At 38.7% G+C, this 20058-nt stretch overlaps 1 protein-coding gene across 1 annotated transcript in view; it reads right to left on the bottom strand.

Annotated features, from left to right (window-relative positions):
- Positions 1-265: 265 nt before the first annotated feature.
- PXYLP1 (2-phosphoxylose phosphatase 1) overlaps positions 266-20058 on the bottom strand; it is a 62508-nt gene continuing 42715 nt past the window's right edge. Inside the window, exons 3-6 of the mRNA XM_075417299.1 lie at positions 19144-19305; positions 18082-18208; positions 5155-5294; positions 266-2597 (exon numbers count right to left, since the gene is read on the bottom strand). Of these exons, the coding sequence (XP_075273414.1) occupies positions 1666-2597; positions 5155-5294; positions 18082-18208; positions 19144-19305 (1361 nt within the window). The 3' untranslated portion in view covers positions 266-1665. The remainder of the gene's footprint in view (positions 2598-5154; positions 5295-18081; positions 18209-19143; positions 19306-20058) is intronic.

Genomic DNA, 20058 nt, shown 5'->3' with positions numbered 1-20058 from the left:
CCTGTTTGCTCTCTATCACACAAACATGTATGATGACTAACAGACAGAAAGAAAACATATCCAGAAGTTACACATTCTAACATGGTACAAAAGCCCCAAATTTTCTATCATGATTCACTATTCACGAAATGTTTACCTGCTCCTTCTCAGACTGGGAACCAGAACACATTAAGTGCAGAAGCTACTAATGCAACGTTCTTATAATGCTTAACAATACACACAGCTAAATCAGTCAGACTAAACGTAACACGCAAGTGTACCAAGAGTCACTAAAATTTTATTTAAAGAAATATGTTCAAATGCAGCATTGAAAACAGAAAGAGTGGAATGCCAATAGTCAGAGAATTTACGCTGAGTTGTGTTTTCTTTGATCAACTAGCACCATTGAATCACAGGTCACAGACTAAATTATTTCTAGAGGTGTAAAAAACCTCCACCATTATAAAATTTCTTTGAGTTCTATTAAAAATTGCTTCTCAATTTACTACTCCTAAAGAGATGAAAGCAGTCTGAAGTACAAGTTTTCATATCTACTCATTGTTCAAGTTACCCATAAAAGACAGTTTGCTCAAGTCCAAACATCCTGATCAAGGGGGAAAAAAATGTCTAAAAGTGAGCTTCACAAGTCTTTACAACCTAAACAAGTAAGAAAGATCTACTGTGTTATAAATATACACAGTACAGTATGTACAAGTTTGATCTTACAAAATAAGAGTTTCCTAGTCCATAAAAATATTAACTCAACTACAAAATTTTCTTAGTGTTTAGTCAAGCTGTCTCAGGCAATCACTGTATCAAATTCCTAAAACACTGATTTTTTCCATAGCACAGCATCTTGAACACAGTGGGAAGAGTCAAACACTTCACCATAAAACTGATTTCTAATCCTAATTTCCCACTCAGGTTTAGTGGTAATGTTAATGTTTGCTATCTATTTTAATGTCACAAGACCTTTACATATTCCTAGATTGTGTTTGAACTATTCAAAGTGCTGAAAGTGCAATCAAAGAATAGAGTTTTGTATCCATTTTCCAGTACACCCTTCCCTAGAACTGGCAACAGCCAAGTATTTATAGGTCTGTGAGGTCAAGAAGGCACATGCTCATGTGTACTTGCTCAGGTGAGTATGCACAGATACACACATGCACTTTGCTTTACAAACACCTAGCACTAAATATTAAAATGCTTCTTTTTGAACAGGGAGTTTCAAGAATTCCTTACAAATGGTTTAATGCAGCTGCCTGGAATGCATAAATACCTTGACACAAACTGCTTGAAATGATCGAGATGGTGGTGACAAAATTGTTTTGGTTTCAAACTGATGTTATGCAAGTATTGCTCTGGAATACAGAGAAACAAAGTCTATGCTCTCCCACTCTTAATCAAGCAATGTCCAGGTTACAGTAGCCTGTGTGATTTATCATTTCATTACAGTTAACACAGCATATGTGGGCATACACATATACATAACACACGCTCAGTATCCGTTCTTCTGTTGGAGGCCATCTGCAGTCTGAATGAAAATAAAACTGTTTGAAGACTGTTTCAAGCAATATCCTTTTGTACTTATACATAGAAGTACAAGAAATAACAAAACTGAACTGTGCCTCAACCAGAATACAGACTTTCACTGATATGCAAGTGCTTCCTTTTCACTTTCCTTCCCTACAGTGGTCTTCTACGACATGCATCATAATAACTAGTGCTGTTAAAAACTAAGAACATATCCCTCTTGACAAAGGTAACAAATTTTTCTAGTGGGCACATTGGCTTGCTGAAACGTTTATAATAATCCTTGCAAAATGAGGTGTGGAATGTGACATCAGCGCCATTATACAGGATGCGGATAAAGTGTTCTTTGGGTCTCTTCCCATCCTGCCACAGCTCAAAAACTAATCTGGCAGCAAATCTTGGAAATCTGGCCTCTGTAATGCCCAAGGCACTAAGAACAGGTGACAACGTGACATCATGTGCAGAGTAAAGAACAAATACTTCTTCTTTCTTGCCTTCTGCAACACGCTGCAGCCGATTAACAGTCTGGTTGAGGACAGGATGAGTAGCCAACAGTGCATACAAGAAATAAAGTTTCTTTTCCTGTCTTTCTCTCTCATCCTCCAACTGGTGTCTTTTGATTACTTTGAAGTGTTCCATACCAATACAGCCAGATTTGGTACATGGAAAACTGACATTGTGGCAAAAATAGCACAAGAGAGAATCTATTGGGTTAGAAGCTCTCAACTGCCTGGTGGGAATGCCTACAATCTTTGCCATATCCACATATATTTTCTCCAAATCATTGTTTTTCACCCGTAAACTGTACTGTCTGCGCTGTTCCTCTTCTAGGTAGTGGTTTCGCATAGGACAGTCGCAGCTTCCAGAGCAAAAAATGGTGCTCCACTGATGCCTCATGGTAATTTTCTTCCAGTCAAAATCTGGCAAAAAAGCGTAGAGCAGTGCCAATGCACTCTGCAGGGTTCGACTTTTTCCTGTTGTCTCCAAATAGAGCTGTTTTGCTGTCCAGTCACTAGGAAGCAGTTTATGTTTGTTTATATAAATGTCTCGTAATAGTTGTCCATTTCGCAAGTGTTGTACAACCCCTGGAAGAGATTTTTTTAAAGAAGTTACAACTCATGATTAGAATCTTCTTAGCTTTGAAGAAAAAATAAAATACACAGCTAGGAGTCTTACTGATAAATGCACAATTAGTTAAAAGGTTGTGAAATTCAAAACTGACTTCACCTATACTTACCTATTAGGAAAATTGCACAAAATATGAGATACTTGCTATTCTTCAGTATCTCTGAGATTCTAGGAGCTAAACTGAGACGTAGATAGAAAAATCTGGTTCCATAAAATTTATTAAAAGCCTTAGTGGTTTGGGATAGAGAGACAGATTAAATGCGTCTAACGTGATTATAAAAGTGAGATAGTTATGGAGATGGATCCAGACTGCACCTGAGTCATGTTTTCAGACAGGCAGTGAATGCTGTACTGACTGCACACTTATGGCAGGCAGTAAAGTACCAGCAGTCAGGAAACAAATACACAGAATGTAAACCAGTGTGTAAACTCTGAGGTATGGCAATTGCATCAAACTTCCTTCTCCATCTTCCTTCCAGGAAGTAGTCAAAATGCTTGATAATTCTTACACTAATGCTCTGCCTCTATCCAGCTGGAAAGGAAGAGAGTGTGTATCCTTCTCACACACCAAAGCCTTTACACCAGCTTCCACCTCACTTGCGTTATCCTCCCACACCAAAGCAACAGGCATGAACCCTTTATGCACTAGAACATCTATGTAACTTGCTACAGGCAATAGGAGTCCCGTACAGTAACTCGGTTACAAGCTCTGTGCAAGGATGAATCCAGTTTTACACGCAACATGCTGCATTAGGAAGAGTTCCTTAGTAACCTGATTAGATTTCTCCCAAGGTCACTTTGCAAGACTTGACACTGGCCCAGCACAAATACTTCTTCTGATGGGATCATGGAAGATACAAGGATTTGACAGGCAATTTTTGGACTAAAAAAATACAGAAGATTCCTGGAAAGACAGCTGTCAAAAGGAAAAACACTCCCCAAATCTTCAACACTATTTTCATTCTCTCTAGTGAGTCTCCAAACCATCTGACTACCCAGATCCACTGTGATATACTCTTTCAGTCATTGGTATTTAAGATAAAAAGAGCAACACAGTTAAAAGCAAGGTGTGAGACAGAAATGGAATGGATTAATGTTAAAATTTGAAAAGTCACATGAGAACAGAAAACTATTATTAACGTGAATTTTTAAATTAAATTAATGAATGTTGAAGAGAAAAATCCACATGTGGCTAACCCTTTTCACAATTACATTTCTACCCAGTTGTGCAACAGTCTGTTTCCATATGTTTGTGGGAAAGCGCTTCTGTATTTTCATTTTTGACACACTGATATGAATACATGCAGCAAAATAAGTGCAAATAAACAAACACACAGACTTCAGTTCATACCAGTTCAGCTGGGTTCTGGATGGAGGACACAAACAATTCCAAGAGCTATGGAATCTGTGAAAATCTGTTTCTTACAAAGTGGCAACTTCTTTCTATACTTCTGTCTTATTACCTTTTGTTCCCCTCATATTTTCTAGCGCCTGCTTACAGCCGTCCCAGATCCTCTCCAATGGCGCTTTTATGGCTGCTCTGATCCAGCACTACCTCCACTTTCCCTCTCCAGTCCCAAATCCTTTGTCTATTTCCAATGTTCCTAACACCCCCAGCACCACAATACTCTCAGCTTTCCACATACTTTCTTCTACATAGTCAAATCCCTGACTGCAACAATTCCAGTTACCTCCCATCTCCCCTACCTTTTTGGTATAAACTAAAGAACATGTTCACTAGCAGAGTTCAATAGCCTTTCTCGCAATGGTAGTATTGATGAAGACTCAAAACTTCATTTTATTAAAGAAGTTGTTTGTAATTTAATTGCTGATATTTTCACATTTTCTCCCAATAACTAGCTCAGCAGAACTGAACGATGGAATAAGAAAATCAGCTTCATTCTCCTGTGGTGAAAATACACATAAGTAAATATACCATAAAACATGCTGCGTTACAAAGCTTAGGGGGAGAGGGAAAAAACCCCACAGCACCAGAGGAAGAAAGCACCAGATGTTTAAAATTTTTTCAATTTCCATAACACAAGAATTAAATGTGTGTGGTGCATCTGAATCTCTTGCAGGGGACACAGTGGTTACATCACAGGTTGTAAGTGGCAACTAAGTGGTTGTTCTGCAGTTCCAGAGCCTCTCTGCATTACGAATCAATCAGTAACAGAGTGCTAGATCTTCCCCAGGAGGGACTGAGCAATGCCATTTTTCACAAGGGTGACAAAGCAATTTTGTGGTGTGGAGCAACACCAAGGAGAGGAGCTCTGACTTGTTACAAATAAAGTTAAAAGCGATGCCCAGCCTGATCAATCTGTCACAGAACTGGCAAGTGTGGTTTCTAGAACTGTTACCACTTTTACAGTATCCCAGCATAATCTAGACTACGACCATAAGCTTCCCATAAAGAAGCATTTATTTCAATGTAAAGAAAAATAGAAGATCCCTTTTCATGTAGATTGAATTTAACAGAGCAGAAGAAAAGATAAAGCTGTTGTGGAAACTCACCTGTCTGCGTAAGCTCTCCCATTTCGCACAACGAATGACTAGGGTAACGAGGCAGGCTGCTTAGGGAACCATCCATTTGGGCTGCAGACCCTTTGGACATGTGTTTAATGAAAGCTTCAAGCTGAGGATGAGAAGGTTTCCTAGAGAGGTAAACCAAAATGTGAAAACTTCCAAAAGCATATGGCAAAACAGCTCAAGAGAGTCAGTATTTTAAGTATGTCAGCTCAGAAAGTTCATGGTGTGAGGTTATTTGCCACTGAGACAACATCTGCTCTTACTCAGGACTTTGGCAAGTATGGAAAGGAAATCTAACTACTTACTAATTACCAAAGAGCTATAGGGAAACTGATGTCATGTTAAAATAATGATACCCTTCAGTAAGTAATTTGGAAAATTTTTCATGGTTGTTTTGAAAGCAGTCACTAATACTGTTGTGAATTAAAAAAAAAAATCCTTAGCAAAAATATGCTTTCCCCAGTTTCTGAAGTACCCTCGCACTCTAACAACACAGCCAAAGGCAGTAACTATCTAAAGGGATTCAATAACCAGTATTTTAGGTAGATGATCTTGAAGGAATTCTCAGGTTTTGCTGTGTACAATGCTCATTACAATCTCAGCCTTTATTTCTAATTACTTCAGGCTTCAAATCAAATAGCACATGTAGCCTCAGTTAAGTGCTACCCAGAAAGTACTATCCAGGGGCCCCATTAAAATTAGAAGTCATTGTTTTGAGTATTGTACATGGGAAGAAAGAGTCCAACACTGCCGGACACTTAAACACGTAAGATATTTGCACAATGCAAGTAACAAATACAACTGGAAAAGACATCTATACAAAAAAGTCTAGATGAACTCACTGAAACAGAATTCAATTCAGTGAAAGAATGCTTAGATCTCCTAAACTGTTCTGCAAATTTCAAATACACTACAGACTCAGTTCACTGTTGTGCTGAAAACTACATATAAAAAATAGTCCACAAACTAATTTAAAGGGATTTAAACCTTTTAAAAAAATAAAATCTATGATCACACTTCTACAACAGAAATACATTACATATGGATTTCTTTGATAAATGTCAATGTTCAACAAATGTCACACAGGCACCGCTCTACTTTTGTGTAGAATTAAATCAGAAACTGTTTGGCAGCTCAACTCTGCCTCAGTGAGTCCTCATTTTAATAGGATTTTCAGCCTGAATATGGTGACTATTGTTTTTTATGTAGCTCACAAAAAAAAAATATATTAAAAAGAAGATAAATTTTGTCAGAGAACTTTTACAGAAGTCTGGGGCTTGTGTGTATTGTTCATATTTACACTTTGCTAGAATGGTAAACTGTTTTGATACAAAAAACGTCAGGTTTAAAAAAACCTTCCAGAGTTGCACGAACCACAAGAGGGAGCAATAACACTACTAAAGTATGAGTAACTGTCTGGCATCAAAGTTTATTAGGACAAAGACATTCCTGCTTACATAGAAGAGCCAACTGAGAAACTCTTAAATGAGAAAGCACCTCTTGCAGAGCTATGCTCACAGTATGCATGTACAGGAGGTCTCATAAGAATCACTGCCTCTGTCAACAGAAAGGTAGCTCATTGTCATATCATTTTATAAACCTTGGATTTTCCAGTATTTGATTTACCTTCAGGAAAAAAAAAAGTCTTGGGAGGAAAATGCTACAATAAATTATGGTACAACTGCCAGTAATAAAAAATGCAAAATGAGACAAAAAGCAAAATGAGATTAAAATATTAAAATATTTTTTTCATTTTTACTTCAAATTGAAAGGAAAACCAACCAATTTGCGTCATTCTAAATCTACAACTACTTCTGTATATTACAATTTTAATAATGCAAATGAAGATTAATATTTGAGAAGCAGAGGTATATAAAAAAGGCTTTGTTCCTTCCTAAAGCGGTGGAAGCTTCCTGTGGTACTAAGCATACATTAGAAAGCTTAATCCAGCTCCAGATGCGAAATTCAAACAGAACTTTTTGTATATTTCACTGTTTTCACAGCCCAGCACTGCAATTTAAAAATGGAAGAATTAAGTTAAGAAAATTAAATTAAACCCATTAGCAAATAGCTTTTTAAGCTTTTTACAGATGTAGGAGGCTGAACTACCAATTTTCTAAACTTTGCACTTTAAAAAAAACTGTGAGCAGGAATAAACTGTCAGTCATCATTTTCTTTAAACCCTGTTTATTTAATCAGCATGTTCTGCAACTACACATGCAAGAAAACCAAAAGAACCGCATTATCCATTCTGCTTCTTTAGCTGCTCTACTTACAAAAAAAATTCTAATGAATCAAACCTGTACTGATAAAACTGTCAGCAATCACTCATGGGAAGGAAGAAAGGAAAGAAGAAAGAAAAGTATTTATCAGTGCTTTGCAAAAAGATTTATCAAAAAAATGGCAGGCAAGATAAATTAACATCCAAAATAAAATAATAAAATATATGATAATCGATAAAATTTTATTCCAATGTATTGATATAGCTTTTCATATACATATGTAGATGCAAGTTACTTAACTTTGGATTACATTATTTTTAAAGTGAGCACAAGTTAAGCACATGCTTGCAGAAGTGAATTGTGAAATATGTCTGCTAGACATATTTCTGAATATAAATTCAAAGCTTACTACTTGTGAAATAGATTCCAGGGGAAGAAAAAAAATAAAAATCAAACAATAGAAATAAGAGCCATTCTGCTTGAAGCAGACAGACACCTCAGGCTACAATATACTTCAATCCTGAATGTAATCCTCATGCATGTAACCAAATTCTGAACATACCAGCAATTCTCCTGATTAATGCCCTACAACTGAGCAAATTAAAACTTCTTTCTCTCAACAGCAAAATTTACAGCACCACTCAGGCTACTAGCTAACAAATGATTCCCCCTCCCCGCCCCAAGATTTCTCTTTTATCTAGAGTATGAATCCTCCTGTTGAACTGGCCAATTAACAGATGCCACAGGAGATGGAGTAGTATCTAGGCAACATGGCTAAGACTGCTGGGACTGTTTGAGCAGGAAGCAAAGAAAATTACTCAGTTGTATAGCTGAAAAGACTGAAATATCCTTAAAATTTAATTTCCATAAAAGTAACAAGAAAATAAAAATGGGCTAAAGAGGTATCCTTCTGTAATTTGCTGGACATTACAATGGTAATCTGTCACATTTGGGAAACACATTAATGCAATAAAGATTTCAAAGTTTGTCAGAACAAGGAATCACTTTTCACCTAACACCACTAGCAAGAGCCACACTTTTTCCTAATTTTGAATGTTTATTTCCCATTTTTAATGTCTGTTAATTTGCCTTTTAATGATTTTAGTTTTGTAAAATAGAATAAATTTTATCTGTAACAAAACTGCGGATGCTTCTTTTCCCTCAGATAAAGAATTCAGTTTGTCTTCTTGTTATTTACAAACTAAACACTGGGATAACAGATTCCAGATTTAATTGTGTAGTTCTCACGCGCTAGCATTAAAATTGACCAACATTTAAATCCTTATTCAACATTTAAATATCTTGTTTGTAAAGGTCTTTAAAAGCTCTAATACTGAAATGTCATCTCTCTATTGCTACACTGTAACCAGTGTACATGGAAAGAAATCATACTGTGCGACTATTTGAACTATATATGTATTTCTGCCAGCAACTGAGCTGACATCCTTCACTAAAAAATTCCTTTTTCCTTGAGGAGTTTAGATACAAAACTGTAGAAGTTTTTTGGGGGGTTTTTTGTTGGTTTTGTTTTGTTTTGGTTTTTTTATTGTTTGTGTGTTGTTTCTTTTTGTCTCTTTTTTTTTCTTTTTTTTTTTTTTAAGAAGCAGCAAACATTAACTTGCTGGTACAGCAAAATGAGAAATACGGTACCAGAGGGAGCATACGCACATGACACCCCAGAAAATCTTCTGACAGGTTTTGGATGGCACAAAATACTGTGTCAGAAACGTGCATGAAAATACCTTTATTGCATCTATTATATATGTGCAAAGGTATGAAATATAACTCTGGCAGCTCAACATTAAGTTCAAATATATTACACACCAATGCCTCAAATCTTGCACAGCAGCACCAAAACTTTGTTATAGGACATTCCTGCACCCCACCCCCATGAGACCAACCGAATTCAAGACTTCAAGTCCAGTATTTAGGAACTGCTATAGGACACAGTGGGGCTTTCTGCCCCTGGACAAAGTGATGCTCAGAATGTTTGAGTGCATGGAAGCCTCTTTTGGTAAGAGGTTAGCTCTTTGAGCTAATTGCCTTTGCTTAAAAAAAAAAAATTATAATAATAACGAATGACAGCATGAAGACCATTGCTGCACTTGATAGTTAATTCACAGTGCAAGAAGACAATCATCCTTGCTTCTTAGGGGTACTTGTCTCAGGACCACTCAGGAAATATTGCTATTGATTTATATTGTCTACTTGTGAAACATTTCCTTCCTTAGTGATCCTTGTGAACAGAAACTGTTTTTATTAAAAAATTAAAACATAAATAGAAATCAGATCTAGGGCACAGTTTTGTTCCTCCTTTAGATCTAAGCTGCAAATCAGACCCAACAAGGTCAATTTTGGTAAAAATTCCCAACCCTTCAATCCTTACATTTATTAATTTTAGGATGACTTTTGATCAAAATTAATTCCTTGATAGGAGGAAGATTCCTTTAACATTCTTTCCTGTCAAAGCTACTGGACCACTGCCTTATTTCTACTATATATACTGTAAAATTAAGTACAGCGTAAGCCTTGTTTCTTCAACAAACCTGATGGTCAACAAATCACAGCCTTCAATCTGACCTCCAACTCAGTAAACTGAATACTCTTTCGAACAACCTACAAATTTTAGACTACATATCTAAAAAAATTGCAAAGTTAATCTAAGATGAAGTACAGAATTTAAGAAACAGGTGTGGAAAGACATTATCTTCACAAGACTATATGCAGCTACAGTTTATTTAATAATTGATATGTTCATAAAAATTCAAGAATGGCATAAATAACATACATTCACCACCATATAAGATGCTACAGACAAAAAAATACGCTGGTCAAGGTTATGATTAAAAGAGAAACTGTGATAGAAGAAATACTGTAATTATTGAGATCAGTTACTAAGGGTTATTTCTTAAAAGCTAAAACTGAATAGTAACAGCAGATTATGGATGCTTCGCAGAATGAAGAAGGGGTAAACTTCATCTTACATCTGTTACTGCACAGTGCCATCCTCTCACAGCACTATACTCTAGAGGTCTGCAGGAGATCTATATGCCTCAGGAAAGAACGTGTGCAGGTAGATATTGATACAAATGAAATACTGATTTTCTTTTTTCCTTCCCACATGGCATTTATCTATGCAAATGTCACTTTTGTTAATAAACGCAGAATTTGCAAAAGCCAAGAGGACCAAACTTCTCATAAGGAGCTGCAGAACCCTCAGGGTGTCGCTCGGTGAGTAAACATGACCACACCATGCACACACCAAGCTCCTGACAAATAAACATTACCTTGTAATCATATCATACCAGATTCTGTATGCTAACTGTACCAAAAGCAAGTCCCTTACTAAAAACTCAAAAAATTGTAACTTTAGGCAAAAATAACATGTTTTCTGTGAAGTTCAAGCAGACAAAAAAAAAGTGTATATCAAAGGACTATATTGTTTCCTTTTTAGAATGCAAATGAATGGAAAGAGCTACTAAAAACAACAACAGATTATTGTAGTCTACTGAAGAGATCCTTAAGACAGCATTAGTATTGTATCTTCTTTCTTTGTAACGGTCTTACAGCTTTTACATTTTTATAACAAACTCTACAGTGATCCAGTCTACTTTGCTGCTCTTCTGAGTCCTTAGAGAAGTCAGAAAAGGCCTCTGGAGACCTTTCTTCACCTAATTCTGGTCTGGATCATACTTTGACCTCGCTCCAAGTCAAATCCACACCTCCTTTATCTCACAGTATGGTACTTGCCTCTTCCACTTTTCTCTCATTTTTTTGGCAGTTTCAAGACGTGCATATTGAACCTAAAATTTAAATATTTGTTACTAATCTTCTTATGATTAACAACTGTTGGGGGAACCAGGGCCATGTGGTGAGCCCTCCAGATACACTGGGCCTGACCCTTGATAGCCGGTAATGAAGCAGGCATCAGGGTCACAACGATGAACAATGAGGCCTGCATTAACCGCGATTAGCAAGAAAAAACAAGATCCTGAGGAGCAGTTTGATGCGCGTGATCAATGGCGTCGCACGAATCAGACTGAGCAGTACGCGTGAACAGCGCATGGACAGTGCATGCATCCAATCATGTTAGAGCTATCGCGTGGCAAGGAACTATATAAACACGGGTTTGTAGCGCAATAAACTGGCTTTGTCTGATCATATTGATCGTATGACAAGTCCTTAAGCCCGCCGCGACAAACACCACCACCTCTCAAAATCCCTTAAATCACACGCTAATTAACCCAGCACACTATCAAATTATAGCAGTCCTATGAAATCATTTTAGCATCTTCAAAAAGTATTTCTTCTTTATCTCCCATACAAACTCAATGAAGAAACAGTACATATTTTTTTACTTTCGACACTATAAATGTAAGATACTAAAGGGAAAAAGAAGTGGGAGATTAACTTATTCCCCCCATAAGCAAATACTACAATGAAAGGATGTTCATAACATCATTCAATTAATTTTATTGAGGAAAAAAGTATATATTATTCAGTTCCCTTTGGAAATTTGCATCTAGAACAATGAAAATAACAATATTATTCAAAGTTTTAGATGGAAGAAATCTCCAAAGGACTAAATTCATTTGCTTATATTCATTCCACACTTACATGTCACAATCCATAATTCACAAAACTGAAGCGTGACCTCAAGACTATTTTGCATACCCATTAGAAGTCCATTGGGCTGTAGCATAATCTGCTTAATTAATGAATTACATCAGCTGAATGCCAAGTCAAATAAAGAACAGATTGAATATAAGCAGCACACTTACCTGAAACTGAAGTCCAGAAAGCTTAAACAAGCCAGACTTTCAGTCAGACATCTCAATTTCATTATACAGAATCAAATCAACTTCACAGTCTGATGAAGTTCCCACTGACTGGAAAAGGGGAAACATAACCCCCATATTTAAAAGGGCAAAAAAGGAAGACCCAGGAAACTACAAGCCAGTCAGTCTCACCTCTATGCTTGGCAAGATAGTGGAGCAGGTCCTCCTGGAAACTATGCTAAGGCACATGGAAAATAAGGAGGTGATTGGTGACAGCCAACATGGCTTCACTAAGGACAAATCATGCCTGACAAGTTTAGTGGCCTTCTAGGATGGGACCACTGCAGTGGTGAATAAGGGAGGAGCAACTGATGTCATTATCTGGACTTGAGCAAAGCATTTGACACTGTCCCGCATGACATCCTTGTCTCTAAATTGGAGACATGAATTTGATGGATGGACCGACCACTTGGTGGATAAGGAATTGACTGGAAGGTCGCACTCAAAGAGTTGTGATCCAAGTGGAGACCAGTGACGAGTGGTGTTCCTCCGGGGTCGGTACTGGGGCCCGTGCTGTTTAACATCTTTGTCGTTGACATGGACAGTGGGATTGAGTGCACCCTCAGCAAGTTTCCAGATGACACCAAGCTGTGTGATGCGGTCAATACACTGGAGGGAAGGGATGCCATCCAGAGGGACCTTGACAGGCTTGAGAGGCAGCCCTGTGCGAACCTCATGAAGTTCAACAAGGCCAAGTGCAAGGTCCTGCACATGGGTTGGGGCAATCCCAAATACAAGTACAGGTGGGCATAGAGTGGCTTAAGAGCAGCCCTGAGGAGAAGGACTTGGGGGCTGCTGGTTGATGAGAGGCTCACCCAGCAGTGTGTGCTCGCAGCCCAGAAGGCCAACCGTATCCTGGGCTGCATAAAAAGCAGAATGGCCAGCAGGTTGAGGGAGGTGATTCTGCCCCTCTACTCCACTCTTGTGAGACCCCACCTGGAGTCCTGAGTCCAGCTCTGCAGCCCTCAGCACAGGTAAGACACAGACATGTTGGAATGGGTCCAGATGAGGCCACAAAAATGATCCGAGGGCTGGAACACCTCTCCTGTGAGGAAAGGCTGAGAGAGTTGGGGCTGTTCAGCCTGGAGAAGAGAAGGCTCTGGCGAGACCTTAGAGCAGCCTTCCAGTACCTGAAGGGGCCTACAAGAAAGCTGGAGGGAGACTTTTTACAAGGGTCTGTAGTGACAGGCTGCCCCCTCCCTGGAAGAGTTCAAGGCCAGGTTTGACAGGGCTTGGAGCAACCTGGTCTGGTGGAAAGTGTTCCTGCCTATGGCAGAGGGGTTGGAACTTGATGATCTATAAGGTCCCTTCCAACCCAAACCATTCTATGATTCTATGATCAGAAAACCTCCAATTCAAAGTTAGCAATGAAATATCTGGGAATACTCTCAATATATATACATTGACAACTGAGCACCAAATTTACATCACAAAGGAATATAAGCCTAACAGCCAAATGTGGCAAATAGCTTCCTGATCTTAAAGTAATAAACATTCTATTCAAAACTATGGAAGAAACAGTAACAATTCTAGCTTTGTTGAGAAAGGTCAGCTTTAATGCATCTGGACAGAATGGTACAGAGCCGACTCCTTTAATCTTTCTCCTGCCCTTTCACAGTCAGCCAGGAGATTCTATTTTACATAAACTTTATTCTCAAGGACACAACGTCTTTTTGGTTCTCCGCTCATTTTTAGTGGTTGTGAACAGTAGTGGATATATCATCATCACATTAACACATTAATGTTATAATGCTTCATAAATAGTAACAGTTAAGGACATCTACACGGCTGGCTTCCTCATATCCTGACACTATGCCCTCTTAACTGCTTGACTTGGTCATTCTGTTGGCAATGGCCAAAGCTGCACTACTTGCTTGCCTTTTATGGATAGTTTTCCTGACTCTAAGGCCTCCGTGTTGTATTCCTTACCTGAAACTGAAGTGGAAATAGCTATAAAAGTTTCTCTGACAAATACAAAACCGAGGTGTTGTGTGGCCCTGCAATACTGAGAAATACAGCTACTCATCCAACTTTGTCACTATTGCAAAGATGGTAACTTGTAAAAGTTTTCTCACATACATTCTAACATGACAGACATTGAACAAGATCAGAAGATCAGAGCCTCTAAGAACTCTAAAAGGAATCTGGATCATATTTCTTTACTTAGTATTTCATGGTGAAAATAATCTCACCCCTTAAATGCAGGTCATTAAAAATGTTATCATAGCTATTAGCAAATGATTCATTTTTCATCTTGTAAGAGAAATTAATTGCCCACTCAAGTCTGTGGCAGAGATATCTGGAGGTCGGTCTCCCTTCTGCAATCTCAGTGCTGCATATTTCATTTCAGAAAGCCAGTCAGCTTGCAGCAGACACAGAACATTGCTGGAGTTCGGCATCTCTCGGAGTTCAAACTTCTCTTGGAGGATGTTAGATACGGTCACTGAATGGCACTTCTTGACATAACAGGAATTTTGGTGGAAGTTGAAGTATGAATAAAGAAAAGAAGCAGCCAATATGATAGCAGAGTTGTTTTTTTTTAAAAAACCTGCACTACATAAAAGGTCCCAGATCACTATTGCTTACAAAACTTTTTCAGTGTAGTCAGAAAATCAGATATTTTGGTTTGTATCCGTAGACAGGCATTCCAAAAGAGTAGTTTCCTTTCAAAAAAGGAGGATATGGTTTTGCTTAATTTCTGATTTTGATACTTGTACCAAGCAGCTAAGAAATACGTAAGTACATATACATACTCTAAAAAAGGTGAAATCAGCTGTTTGAATCTTCTAAATTCCAATACCATGATAGTTACAAAAAGCAGAAGCAGATTCCTTAAGTCTATTTTTCTTCCCATTTTAGTCTTAAATATGTATACATACATTTATGGTGGGTTGACCCTGCCTGGATGCCAAGTACACACCACAGCCACTCTCTCACTGTCCCTCCTCAACTGGACAGCAGAGATAAAATATACCAAAAGGCTCACGGGTCAAGATAAGGACAGGGAGAGATCACTCACCAGTTACTGTCACAGGCAAAACAGACTCAACTTAGGGAAAATTAATTTAATTTACCAATCAAATCAGAGTAGGGTAATGAGAAATAAAACTAAAACTTAAAACACCTTCCCCCCACGCCTCCCTCCTTACAGGGTTCAACTTCACTCTTGATTTTATCTCCCTCCTCCCCCAAAGTGGCACAGCGGGATGGGGAATGGGGGCTGTGGTCAGTTCATCGCATGTTGTCTCTGCTGCTCCTTCCCCCTCACACTCTGCCCCTGCTCCAGCGTGGGGTCCCTCTCACGGGAGACAGTCCTCCACGAACTCCAACATGAGTCCTTCCCACAGGCTGCAGTTCCTCATGCACTGCTCCAGCGTGGGTGCAGTCCTTCAGGCACAGCCTGCTCCAGCACGGGCTCACCACAGGGTCACAAGCCCCGCCAGCAAACCTCCTCCAGCCTGCGCTCCTCTCCCCAAGGGCCCACAGGTCCTGCCAGGAGCCTGCTCCAGCGCGGGTCCCCACGGGGTCACAGCCTCCTTCAGGCTTCCCCCTGCTCCAGCGTGGGGTCCTCCACAGGCTGTGGGTGGGGATCTGCTCCTCTGTGGGCCTCCATGGGCTGCAGGGGCACAGCCTGCCTCACCATGGTCTGCTCCACGGGCTGCAGGGGAACCTCTGCGCTGGCATCTGGACCACCTCCTCCTCTCCTGCACTAACCCTGGTGTCTGCAGAGCTGTTTCTCTCACAGTCTCACTCCCCTCTCTGGCTGCAAATTGCTGTTACGCAGCAACTTTCTCCCCTTCTTAAGTCTCTTACCCCAGAGGCACTACCACCATCCCTGATGGGCTCGGACTTGGCCAGTGTCAGGTCCGTCTTGGGGCTGGCTGGCACTGGCTCTGTTGGACACGTGTGAAGCTTCCTGCAGCTTCTCACAGAAGCCAGCCCTGTAGCCCCTCCGCTACCAAAACCTTGCCAAGCAAACCCAATACAATATTGTAGACAAAAATACATCTATGTGGAATATTGTATTTTTCCTCTGTTGAGAGGAAGAAAAATGTTAACTTTCCTCTGTTTAGAACTTCATACAACATGTAGGCAGATAGATAAGGTAGTCTGAATATAACTCTGGAGCTTCTAAATCTGTTTCCTATGAACAGGTGGATACACAGATGGGCTAAAACTGATGATGGTTTCAAACGTCTGTAGGGTTACCCCAACCACCATAACAGTAGCTTGATTCAGCAATAATGGTTACTTTTCTGTTACTCATGCCAGAAGAGCATTACAACCCTGACTACACCTGAAGACAGCATTGCAAGCCTTGCAAATTTCAGGACATCTACTAATAACAAGGGCAATTTCTTTTATGCAGCCTGATACCTGAAAAGAAATGTATTTCAGCTTTTTTTCAGAGAAAGATCCAATTTGCTGATCGTTTTCTGCCAGCCTTTGTGTCCACTACCATGTGCATCTAGTTAGCAAGTCTCTTTATTAACGCTTCCCATCATCTTTACAAGTATGAGATGAAGCTACACTTAATAATTAGTTTCAGGTATTCTTTCATGTCACTTCAGCACACTCTAGCAACATTCCTACTGTGCAATATTACTACTGTGCTTCGTTTTTAATATACTTGAGCCAGAAACTGACACATGACCAGATATGAAAATCAGTTATTTTTTTAAATGGAACTGCTGTAGACTAGCTCATCACATCATCACAAACCTAAAAATGTACCATAATTCATCTTCTGCTTCAGAGAGAGTCTTTTCTTAAAAGCCCACTGAGGAAAAGCTGAAAGGACAGAGCATTTCACGAATAAAAGATAACATCATAAATGTTACTGATGACAGGAAGCTACTAAAATTTTAAGGAACACGGCCCATGAATTAATCAAAACAATAAACACGCATTTGTTGTAAATAATACCACAGATCCTACTTAAAAGGAGAAAAAACCACATGTAATCAAGCAAGCTAGGACAAAGGTTGGCGATTTATATCATCATTGTTTATTTCTACTGCTCTACACTATAATTCTTGATCAATGAGTAAACTCTAAACAAGAAAGCAAGGTTGTTCTACAAGGAAGAGAAGCAATGCTGACCATATCTACAGCACAAACTGGTTCAGGTATGAAGGCCAGCATCAGCAAGTTACAAAGACATGATGTTAGACAAGCACGCTATACTGAAACATAAAGGCAAATGATGTTTTACTGGCAGTCAGACATAAATAACTTATGTCTGACAGTTTCTAAACAGCAAGTGGTAACTACAGGAAAAGAGTAATTTTCAAGCAGCAAACTGTGCAACTTCTGTTTAACTTGTATTTTAATAGTTAAATGTGTAACACCTATCTTTTTTCCTGAACTTTGACACAAATCATTAATTTAAGGGAACTCCCGATAGCCTGTATTTCTGAAAAGTAAAAGTAAAAAATAATAAGACACAAATATTAATATTATTATGGTAGTGACAAACAGACCTTTTGGTATTCACACAAAAGGAAGCACTCTTAGCTGAAATGGACTTTCTCAAACACCGCACTTACATTTTGAAAATGTGTAGAAGCTTACCTAAGAGGAATGCTAACGTAAATATTCAATTAAATAGCTTTTGCTTTTTAAAGAAATGGCAAGAATTTCTTCTGGTCCAAACTGGTAGCAGGTAATTGTTCCTGTTTCAAAGGAAATATTGTACACCACTGATACAAGGGGGAGTTTTAATCCATGACAATACACAAAGATCAGAAGTCACGATGTACTTCAAGCTGCACAAATTGTTTCCTGTAGAGGAACAAAATAATTATCAAGTAAAACACGCACTTAGTAATGATAGAAGTCAAGAATTTTACCTGCTAGGCAGCAACATACAGTCAATGTCAGGTCTCTTTGTCTTGGGAATGGCATATAGTGGATACCTGTCACCATGTCGAATCAACACTTGAACTGATACTAGCTTAAAATAATGAGGTGCATGACCTAAAGCAAAGGAGAGGGGAGGGGAAAAAAAAAAAAGCTTAAAATATTAAGTAAATGTTACCTAAATTTTTCCCCTGAACATGTTTTTTTAAGAAAAAAAGCAGGTATAATTAGCTTGATAGCTTTGGTATTGCAATGAAAGAATACCTCCATAAGAAGTGATAACTTACCATCCCAAGAAAGATTTCACTTTAAATTGCAAGACAAATTATACAAGACTCAGGTGTTTATCACATTCTCCATAGTACATCTAAAGTACAACCACCATACAAGACATTATTCAAGCACTGAACTCTGCCAACACAGTAAGGTTGCCATACCTTTATGACACCTCTCTTCCAGACCCCTATCATAATGACTTATTTTTGCAGCATGCTTAATTTGGAGCTTTTTGACATACTAGTTTGCAATTTATTTTACATGTATTAGTGGGGTATGCTAATAAGGGAGTTCATTCAGACTAACTTGCTGCTACAGCTGCTATAGGGTCAAGAATGCAAATGTGCCTTCTAGCTGACTATGTCTAATGGTTTGGTGTTCCAAAATTAATTACTTCTGGGGTTTTTTTTCCAGAATGCCAAGTCAACTGTCTTTCAGATGTTAATAATAATTTGCAATCCAGCTCACCTGTAATAAGAATTACAATTCAAATATTAAATATCTATATCACTCCTATGCCTTTCAATTTTAGACCTCCAGTTGTCCACTGACTGGAAACAGAACCTCTTCCAAAAATCAAGGCAACAGAGAGGATACAAAGGGAACGAAGGAAGAACCGCATATATTTTGAATGATTTAACATAATTCAGCAACCAGCTAGCATTTGCTGTACCTTCTCTAAGCACCAAGGAACTGACAACACACAAAGGTATTGTTTCCAACGACAGCACGTAGAAACAAGCAACTAAACTGCGGTTTGCGTTCACAAAGCTCACCTTCCACGCTGCGTTCAGCAATGGTGGGAATATTGCAGTACACACGAGCTTCATAAACAGGATCTATTGCAGGAGGCTCGGTCAGCAAACCAGGCATTATTCTCTTTCGGCTCTTAGGATTCAGCCCATCTTCCCTGATGGGGTTGACTGGGATTAAATGCACTGAAAGATACAAAACATACACCATATGCCTTTAGGAGGGTTTAAGGACATATAGGACTGGCTTTTTTTTTGTTTGTTTGTTTGTTTGTTTTGAAGTAAATATGCACAAAGGCTAAGGTTTCTATGAAAGGATGCCACTCTACAGTATAGATCTTTGTTGTGAATTTTTCATGATTTATATAATGAAGAAGGCAAGCCCACAAAGCTCTTCAGCAAAGTCAATACCTAGCTAAGACTGCAGAAACACATCCACATCTGGAACAACTCTGTCTTTCGCAATCTTTTGAAGCTGCTTTTCCTGTAAGTCTCTCAGGAAGCTCTAAGAGCATGAATAGGAAGAAAACGGCCATAACAGACCAGCTGTCTGTCATCATTTTAACTTGAAAACTGACACTGAAGAACATCAGCAAAAGACACAGCACAGTTATGATGATGGTACTACAAACCATTGGGAACACAAAGTAGTCAAGATTGAAGGGACTCGATTTTCCATCGTTTTCCTTACTAATCCCTGCCCTAAAATGTCTACCTTGCCAGGCTTAAATAGTCTGACCTATCTAAAGAAAATGCACACAAAATATATTTGTTGAAATGTAACTGAAACTACCACAAAAAATGTTAAATAAAACAAAATGCAATTAACATTCATGCACAGCAGGGAAATTACCAGAAATACCACCACTAGTCTTCTGAGATGTAGACGCATGCTGAGACATATCTGAATTTAAGGCCAGAGTTGTATTGACAATGTCT

This window comes from Opisthocomus hoazin, chromosome 4 (genome assembly GCF_030867145.1).
Source record: "Opisthocomus hoazin isolate bOpiHoa1 chromosome 4, bOpiHoa1.hap1, whole genome shotgun sequence".
Taxonomy (NCBI): Eukaryota; Metazoa; Chordata; class Aves; order Opisthocomiformes; family Opisthocomidae; genus Opisthocomus; species Opisthocomus hoazin.
The sequence above is the reverse complement of the archived record's forward strand: the minus strand, read 5'-3'. Positions and strand labels throughout refer to the sequence as shown.